The sequence below is a fragment of the Chaetura pelagica genome, unplaced genomic scaffold (genome assembly GCF_000747805.2).
Source record: "Chaetura pelagica isolate M959 unplaced genomic scaffold, ChaPel_1.0 scaffold302, whole genome shotgun sequence".
NCBI lineage: Eukaryota > Metazoa > Chordata > Aves > Apodiformes > Apodidae > Chaetura > Chaetura pelagica.
The window spans coordinates 1,872,643-1,882,036 of record NW_009952561.1 but is presented as its reverse complement, the minus strand read 5'-3'; the positions used below and the strand labels follow the sequence as shown (position 1 = coordinate 1,882,036).

The following is a 9,394-nucleotide window of genomic DNA, read 5'->3' as shown; positions in this document are numbered from 1 at the left end:
GCTACCGGTCGCCATGGGGGTGAAGAGCGGCATGGGGCACGTCTGGCTGTCGGGGTTGTGGCCTGCGCCCTGTTTCTCCCGATTCCGCTGGTGTGAGTGCCTTGACTGAGGCAGTGCCCGCTCGGGGCGCCGTGTGCGGGGCCTGTCTGCGATAGGGATGGGGACAAGCTGTAGCAGGTGCAGGGGCTGCTTGTCACGCAGCGAGCGACTGAGCGACCCGGCGCAGGGAACGTCCCGGTACCGCCCCGGCCTGGCCGGGCGGTTACGTAACGTGCTGCGGACGGAGCGCGGCGACCTCGGCCCCGGGATCCCGCCGTGCTGGGTGCCCCGGGAGCACGGCTTCGCTTGGCCGGCAGGCAGGTCTCAGGAACCTTATTTACCTTTGCATCAGTTGTGGGTGAGGTAAAAGAACTCAGGCAAGCGCTGTATCCTGTCTGGTCTAAACAGTAGTTCTGAATCTTTCCAGTGCTGGCTATGTGGAGCTGTGCCGTTGAGTCTGATGTATGTATGCAAATGTGTTCGGTGTGTTGATAAGTTCTTCAGGACTTACTAGAAAGCAAAATGGGAGAACTGCATTGACGACTAGCTTGTGACTAAAACTTCCCTTGCAGAAAATCGTTATTCCTTGTAATAAGCAGTTTATAAATCCTTGTTGGTTAGTGTACTTTGGTAGTAGAACTTCAGCAGAACAAACTGTTACCACACTTAGAAAAAGTCTTTGTTCAAGATAACTAAAGGCTGTGAAGTACAGCCTCGTTCCCTTCCATCTGCATCTTTAATTAGCAGTGTCATAAGCATTCCTTCTTCATTGTATATGGTTGCCTGTTACTTTGTCCTCAAGTGTTTTCAGTGTGCCTCATCTATACTGAAGATTATAATGTTATATTCTTCCTTTCTGTGGTCTCTGAAAGTGGAACATTTAATTACAATCTCCAGCTGTGTTTCTTCAGTGTTTTTTTTTTTCTTGATGGAACAACTGTCATAGCTTTTCTTAGCAGGAGGGAATCAGACCTATGATTACACTCCTGGAAGAGCTCTGAAAGTTTCTTGCTGTTTGCTAAAGACTCTTGACTATTCCTACTGCTTTCTGGTGAAGTTTGAGGCAGTGTCTTCCATGTCCAAAAATGAATAGAGCTGCTGCTTTTTTCAGATCTTGGTTGTGAGTTCTCTGCCCCCCAATATTAATTTAGGTCATGCTCAGCAATGTTATAAAACAGTATAGAATTTATACTGACTTATGAATAGAAACAAAGGGGCCGAGTTTTTTGTCTAGGTTGTATGGAGTTATTTCAGTGTAAAAGCCTGCTTTTATTAGTAGTGAAGATAAAACCTTTAAGTATTACTTCAGTGTTCCAGAACTGCATAGTAGATTGCAAGTCTGCTATGTGTTTAATTAATTAATAGGAGCTGCTGACTTTTTTTTTCTTTTTTAAATCTTTTTTCTAACTGTTCTTTAGAAATGTCTCTCTTTTTGTTTTCTTCCAGGCCTGATGTTACAGTTCTTCTGATTGTGAGTGTGCAGACCAGAAGCTGAGGTGAGATGTGCTGAAAACTTTATACCTCTGTGGAAAAACTTTCTTTGAAGCTGTTAGGGGATTTATTGGGAAGAATGAGGAAGTTTCTAATTGTTTTGTTTTCTTCTCTTCAGTGTGAAAACAAATGATGTTTGAGAAAGGAGGAGTAATTCAGAACAGAAAACGCAAATGCTATGGTTAGCTGGTTCCCATCATTCGAGAATCTGTTTTCTCATTGTGTGAAACTTGTTCAGCATTGGGATAAAGGATAACGACTCTATGGATATACAGAATTCTTCACCATGGTAAAACTCGCCAACCCGCTGTATACAGAGTGGATTTTGGAGGCAATCAAAAAGGTAAAGAAGCAGAAACAGCGTCCTTCAGAGGAGAGGATATGCAATGCAGTGTCGTCTTCACACGGTTTGGACCGCAAAACTGTTCTGGAACAGTTAGAGTTGAGCGTTAAAGATGGAACTATTTTAAAAGTCTCCAACAAGGGTCTCAACTCCTACAAGGATCCTGATAATCCTGGGAGAATAGCACTTCCGAAGCCTCGGAACCATGGCAAGTTGGATGGTAAACCAAATGTGGACTGGAATAAACTTATCAAACGGGCAATTGAGGGCTTGGCTGAGTCTAGTGGGTCATCCTTAAAGAACATCGAGCGCTTTCTGAAAGGTCAGAAAGATGTGTCTGCATTATTTGGAGGCAGTGCTGCCTCCATTTTTCACCAGCAATTACGATTAGCTGTCAAACGTGCTGTTGGCCATGGTAGGCTCCTTAAAGATGGACCTCTGTACCAACTCAACACTAAAGCAACCACTAATGCTGATGGGAAGGAGAGCTTTGAGTCTCTTTCCTGTCTCCCTCCAGTGTGTCTCCTTCCCCATGAAAAGGATAAGGTAAGACCTAGTTTGCATGGACATTTTCTTCTGATTGATGGAATGTGTCAGTACAGAATCACCATTTAGAGTCAATGATAAGTTAAACATGTAGCATTTTAGGCTGTTAGATAAGCTGATTCCTTTCCTCTTGCTCAGGTATGAGCAGCTTGAATACTAAAAGGGTTGACTTTAGTGATATTAAAATGTAGCAATGGTAGAAGTTTTGCAAGGGTTTTTTTTCAGTAAGCTCTTCTGATTAATTTTTTGTGTGTTTTACAACAGCATCCTAGATTTCTGTTCATCTTGTACCATCTCTGCTGTGTAACTCAGTATGAGTTTCATGTTAGTTTCTTAAATAATTTAGAAGATACGATATTAAAACATCTATGTAGATTCTGCCAGCATTAATTGACTGGCAAGTCAGTGAAAGCCAAAAGATCCCTTCCTATTATGCAGGACTTAAGACTGTTTTTTGTTTTGTTTTATTTTTTTAAATGCATACACCTGGTGATAGTCTTCCTTCACTTTACTGTTTTATGTTATATCTCAACCAGTTATACAGGTGCAAAAGGCTTGCTATGCTGTAGTAATTTTCTTGACTTATTGGGTGCTGTAGAGTGGTGAGGGACTATTGTGGAGTGGTCTGTCTGTCCCCACCTTCTTCCCCCCCTTTGTTTTTTTCTTGATTATAATTATTCAGAACAGATTCTTTGGGAGTGTTGTGACAATGTTTCTCTTGATTCGTAGAAGAGCCTTGGAAATTACATGAACAAAAGCTCAACCTCCAAAACTTGTAATCTTAATGACTTGTTCCCTGTTGTTAATCTTTTATCCTTGCACTGTTTAGTCTTTAACATCCCTTTAAGAACTCTCCATATGTCATATGATCCAAAGTTATGAATCTTAAAGGTGCAATATTTCTTCCTTTCAATGGTTGAAATGTAGCTTCCACTCAGCTGCAAGTGCTTACCTGTCTGTTTGATAGTAGTGGCACTTTGTTTACATGACTAGTAGTGAACATTTAATTCAGGATGTTTTTCTGTGTGCTATGACACTCAGTATCTTGCAGGAAGTCTATGAAAGTATTGAGGCTTACATTTTTTAAACAAAATAAACATAAAGCAGTACTACAGAAGTTTTGTTTAGTAAATACTATTAGGTTTTTTTTCTTTTAGCTCTTTTTTTCTTTTTTTAATCTTGGTGTTCTGTGAATACCACATTCTAACATTCAAGGTCAAAAAAACCTGGCAAGTTATCATGGTTTACCAGCTAGTAATGACATGCTGCTGACAATATGGTATTGAAAACCCTGGCCTAAAAACACTACTTGGATGAAAACAAGCAAACAGAAAAAAAACCTGCTGATGGGCAGAGCTCAGTGCTGAAATTTGCTTGTCTGTTAGGGACAATGGCTTACAAAAGAAGAGTTGTCTTTAATTTCACTTTTAAGCACCATGTGTCTTCACTTGTGTAGGCTTTAGGGAAGTGGCCTTCTCCTTCTTCTCAGTTTCCTGTAGTTTAGAAGCTAAAATGAGAATTGCAGTTAAGAGCTATTTTTGCTTGCCTTGTGATGAGATGGCCTGAAGTCTGGACTTAACTCTCGTGTTATGTCACAATACCTGTCCCTGTTGTGGAAAGAAAGAAAGGCGAGGGGGTGGGTGGCAGCAAATTGTTGCAATACCAAAAAGTAAAGTGAATTAATCTTGAAATTGTAATGAAAGGAGAAGGCAGTGAGTTACTGCCTCTTGGATAGGTATCAGGCAACCACTAGCCCTTTAGATAGCTGAAGGCAGATTTATTTTTTTTTGTCATCTTCATTAAAGTCAAACAGAATAGGCAATGATGGCATTTTAACATATACTGGCTATTGAGATGTCTTTGGGAGTATAAAAGCATGAGAATACAGAAAAGCTTAGTATTTTTAAATTTTCTGGGATATTTCAAGACTTGGTTGGGTTTTTAGTTTTGGTTTGCTTTTTGATGTGTTTGATTTGGTTTTGATTGGGGCAGGTGTTGTAGAGATTATTTAGGAAGTTAATCTCTGCCAGAGGTTACCACACCATGTGTTACTAAAAATAGTAATAATATATTTAACAAATAAAAATTAAATGTACCATTTTTATGGTCTATGCATTGTTTTTTTGCAGTATGACTACAATTAACAAGTACTATTTAATAGTTAATACAGTATTACTACAGTGCAAGAATGACTGCACTACTACAGTAATATTTAGCACTGTTTCAGAGCAAAGAGCTCTTCTCTGATACAGTACTGTAAGGAGCTAAGCTATAGTAAGATGCAGGTCTTAAGACTGGAATCTTTAGATAGAGACAGCTTTTACTGCTTTTGTTGACACAAGATTTTTTGTAAAATCTTTATTTAAAAAAAAGTTAACACATCAGCTAACTGAAGGAGAAATTGAAAAAAATTATGTTGTGTGTTTCCAGAGGATTTGAAATTTGATCTCAGGACAATAGTAGGAGTGTTTCTTCCACAATTAAAAAGAAAATACAGATGGTATTAATTGATCTCCTCTTGCAGTCTCCTTTAAACTGTCTTTATGTCAGTTAAAACTGAATACTGCTGTAGCAACCTTTAAGTAAATACCTTAATATTGCCCTGCAGTACACCTGAGTATAAAAAATCCTGAAAGTGCTTCCTGAAAAGTGAGGGGAAACTACTTTGGCTGAAAAATAGAGGAGGAATATTTAAAGCAGATTTCCTGTTGCTGTCTCACATGTTACTTAAGGCATGTCTCTTTCCTAATTTTAGGTTGCTATTTGTATCTGTTGGTACTTATCAATTGTTTTAATTGTGGATATTTATACATTCAGCAGCATCCTTTAGGCCTTTCTTCTTGCAAATAGTAGTTCTAGATCCCAGTGTGTGCTCCTGTTGATCACATGAAGCCAAACTTCTTGTATCTTTTTAGAAAGTTCATATGCTTAGAGGCCATCATAGTTGTTTTGAAGGCCTATAAGTATACAGTAGCTATTGCTATATTGTGTCTATTTTAGGTTAATAACTGTTAATTCCATGTCTTAAAGCAAAGGACTGTCCTGTTATTGGTAGGGAAGTTATTTGTGGATTGGTTTATTTTGGGTGGAGTACAGAAATTATCTGCAACTAGAGCATTGTAATTACATTTTCAGAGCTCACCCTTGCTCTCCACAGGCACTCTTCAAGCTTTGGCTCCCAGCTGGAGGAGGATTAGGATTCACTCTCTTCCAGCTGGTTCTGTGGAGAAGGCTGTAGCTCTGTCTAAAAAAAAAAAAAAAAGAAAAAAAGTCATGGTTGATAACAGATGGCCTCCATTTTCAGTCTGTGTAAGTGTGGAAATTGAAGTGCTAAAAAATCACTTTGAACTTGATTCACTCAATTGGTGAACAAGTGAAGTAGTTCTTAGTAACAGCATGTGTAAGCATGTCAGAAGTGTTACTGTCCTGGTCAGCTACAAATGGATGCTGTGAGACACTGCATTTGAAGTGAGATGGTTCAGAATGATTCCAGGAGGGGTTCTGGCAGTGTTTGGAGTAAATGGCAACTTAAAGGCAAAGTCTATGACTGTGAGAAGACATCAGATATTGTGATGAGTGCCGTTGTCAGTGGGGTACTGCTATGGAGGAGGTGTTAGTAATGGCAGTCTCTGACACAGGATCAGCAGATGCTGAGTATAGGACAGCTGCTTAAAAAGGAGGAGACTAGTTCAGTATGTTAGCTGGATCCCTGTTTTGGTCCTTTCTGTCCCAGAGATTGTTGACAGATATGGAATGACACATCTCTGAAGTTTTGTTAATAAAACAACCTTGTTTACTGCAGAGGTTTGAAGTATAGTCAGACAGGGAGGTGGGTGGATGATGGAGAACATTGCTAAATAAACAACAGCTTAATTCCAGCATAGCTTTGCTATATAACAAGAGAAGAAAGAGAAAAGAGAATGAGAGCAGATAATTCTGTCCCTGCCTTTCCTCTAGTTTCCCAGCAATTTTATCTGAAGTCATACCGGTGGCAGGAAAAACAGTTAAAAAGGTATAAATATTAAATGAAGTAATGTCATTTTAGTTGAAAAATGGGTTCCATGTTCTTAAAATAAGCACAAATACTCAATTAACAAAATCTGGTAAACAAATCCTATATGTGGCAGACTGCTCAGTCCTTTGACCTCTCTCCTGTGTGCAGTAGGTGGGTAGATATGTTTTATTACTACTTGTCTTGTTAAAGGGTTTCAAACTAACTTTATCCTGATGAGTTGTGAGAAGTCATGTTGGTCTTTCTTCCACCTATTTAGGTTTTCTCTGTATTTGTTGTGTGAATCTGACATAATTTTTCTGTCCTTGCAATTTTTTTTTCCCTGATTGAACACCTTTCCATGGAACAGTTACTAATACTGCTTCAGGCATTGGATAAGAAACTAGCTCATTGCTTGTTTCATTGTCCAAGAATCTGGCAGTCTTCCCATTGTTACTGCTGTAGTGGTAATTCTGGACTTGTAGTGATATTGAAAAGAAAGAAGAGAGTTTTGTTAAAACCAAAGTATCTTGCAATGCATGCTGTTTCCAGTGAGAGGAGTTAAGACTTTAGTTTGCTGTTGATTTGAGGTGTGTGTTTTTCTTTTGCAGCTGTGAAAGTCTGTGACTTCTTAGAAATACTATAAATATTATCTTAAATTGAGTGATATAATCGTCTGTTGCTCTGTAGACATCATCCTTTATTTTCTTGAAAATTAGGAGCCTGGGACAAAGTATAGGAGCGAGCTTTACAGGATACAGCTTTGGGTAAAGAAAACTTAAGTAGCTTGAACTGCCAGGTTCCTGAATCTGCATCAACTGAGGGGAGTTTCTTTATACTGCAAGTAAAGAAATTGGAGCCTTTCTTTCCTTCCAACCCTCCCCCAGTTTGCAGGCAGGAAGTCTTGGCATGTGATTCTGATTGTGACGTACAAATCTTGAATTGTCTTAATCCTCTGATTAGAGGACTTGTTAGCTCTGGGAAGGTTATTTAATGATTGACTGTCTTAAGTATTTCCAGTTGACATTCTGTTAAGTTCTTACCATGTGCATGTCTAATAGTAAGGCCGTTTCTTTTGGAAATGGAACTTGAATGGTTTTCTTCCAGAGCCACTGGCTGAAAAGGCTTTGTGATGCCCTGCTCACTGAGACATGTTTTCTCATGTTGTAAATTATCTTCTCATGGTGTAGGTTGTACTTACCCTCTGGCTTTTCTGGTTCATCTACTCTTTCCAGTAGCTTCAGCATTTGAGGAAGACCTTTGCAACAGCATAGGCTATTTGATGTGAGGTGTAATGGTTTGTTACCTGTTTAGAAACAGACATTCAAAAGACCATTACCTAGCATGAATTCTCAGAAGTCATCTATCATTGCTCCTGGATTATGTCTTCCTAACTGAGAAATAAATGTGCTGTAGTGGGGATGGTTCTGTAAATACTGGTTGTGGTAGATTCTCTCTGGAAGGCTCACATTCAGGATGTCTTAAAGAGAAAAGAAAAAAAAAACCTCCGTGTGAATGTGCATGTTTCTTTTACACCTACTCAACTCCAGCCACAATGCTACTACAAGCAGATGTGTGGTCATGGAGCAAAGACAGCCCTGGTATCCAGTGAGCCTCTGATGGTATTAAAATGACTGCAGGAAGTAAAGTGCATTCAGATTACTGACAGTCATCACCATGAGAGTGTGGGCTGCAGAGTTGGCTGTGAGTTTTGAGGAGTTTCCTACCTCATTTTTTCCTAAATTAAGACTACAAAGCAAATGGATTGGCAAAACCTGATGCTTTAAATTTCACCACCATTTCTCCCAAACTTTTTCCATAGGCAGTTCTCTCTAGTTGCCTTTAGGAAGGGGGTACACTCTGTGTATCTGCAGAGCACGTTTTGTTTCTAGACATTCTTCATATAGTAACAACATGTGCTGAGAGGCTGGCAGGCTGTAAGACACTGTCAGTCCAATTTGTTCTGGCTCCCTCCCTTGCTGAATCTGATGACATCACAGAGAAAGATGTGCTTGCGAGAAAAACAGCAGAAGGAGTTGAATGTCTGCCAAAAATTTGCAGTATGAAACTGAGTTGGCTGCTTCCACTCTTGTTTTCACGAATCTTTCATTGTGTGCTTGCATTTTTCACTTGCCAGGATGTTCTTTGCTGAACAAACACAGCAGCAGTGAACTCTCTCCATACTTATCATAGCATAGTCTGACAGAAGCTTTGGAGGAGTAGTCTGATCTCCACATTCAGAGTTACTCCAATTAAATAAATTATTTTAATTTTAATTAAAAGTAGAATCTTACTCTTCATTCCCCCAAACTATAGCAGATTTGTTTTTTAAATGTTATTCAGTGTTTGTTTGCAGTTTGTCAGAGGTGGTAAATAGAGGAAACACAGAAGCTGTGAAGGGTAGTCTTTGATTTAGTTCTTCCAAAGCTAGGCAGTGTTTACATGTAGGCATCCAAATGTGAAGGACTATGGCGATAAAGAGTGTGCACAAATACTGGCTAGAAGACAGGGCGCATCTCTGAGGTTGCCGTGTTGCCAACTCTATATTACAAAATACTTACTTTGTAGAGCACTTATTTAAGCAGAAATCAAGTCCTTATTTTTAATTTTAAAGTTTTGGATTTTTTTCCTCCACTGTATCTTTTCCTGTAGTAGTCTTTCTCATGAAAAATAAAGGAGCAACTCAAAAGAGCAGAAAGTTAACACGTTTTTTAGGATGCAGTGGTAAAAACCTTCCACTAAAAGGCTTGGAGAGTAGCTGGTGTTTTATATATTTTTAAAAATAAAGGACTGTAGCTCAGGAAGTGTTCAGTCTGACAGCAATCCCTTGATTGAGTAAAGATAAGTTTATAAAAAGATACATCTTCCTCATAAAAATACTAGACTTTGGAGTGTGTCAGATGATAGAAGTGGTTTAACGCCTAGGTTTTAATCCAAGACCATGGCAGTTTCTTACAAGGGATCACATACATTTTCCTCAGCCA

At 39.2% G+C, this 9,394-nt stretch overlaps 2 protein-coding genes across 3 annotated transcripts in view; one reads left to right on the top strand and one right to left on the bottom strand.

Moving 5' to 3' along the window:
• The window catches only part of AP3M2 (adaptor-related protein complex 3, mu 2 subunit), an 11,798-nt gene extending 11,765 nt beyond the window's left edge, over window positions 1–33 (bottom strand). Inside the window, exon 1 of the mRNA XM_009993273.1 lies at window positions 6–33. Coding sequence (XP_009991575.1) covers window positions 6–33 — 28 coding nt within the window. The remainder of the gene's footprint in view (window positions 1–5) is intronic.
• A 1,783-nt stretch (window positions 34–1,816) lies between these two features.
• KAT6A (K(lysine) acetyltransferase 6A) overlaps window positions 1,817–9,394 on the top strand; it is a 28,958-nt gene continuing 21,380 nt past the window's right edge. For both annotated transcript variants that reach the window (XM_009993232.1, XM_009993231.1), the window contains exon 1: window positions 1,817–2,419. In XM_009993232.1, coding sequence (XP_009991534.1) covers window positions 1,817–2,419 — 603 coding nt within the window. The remainder of the gene's footprint in view (window positions 2,420–9,394) is intronic.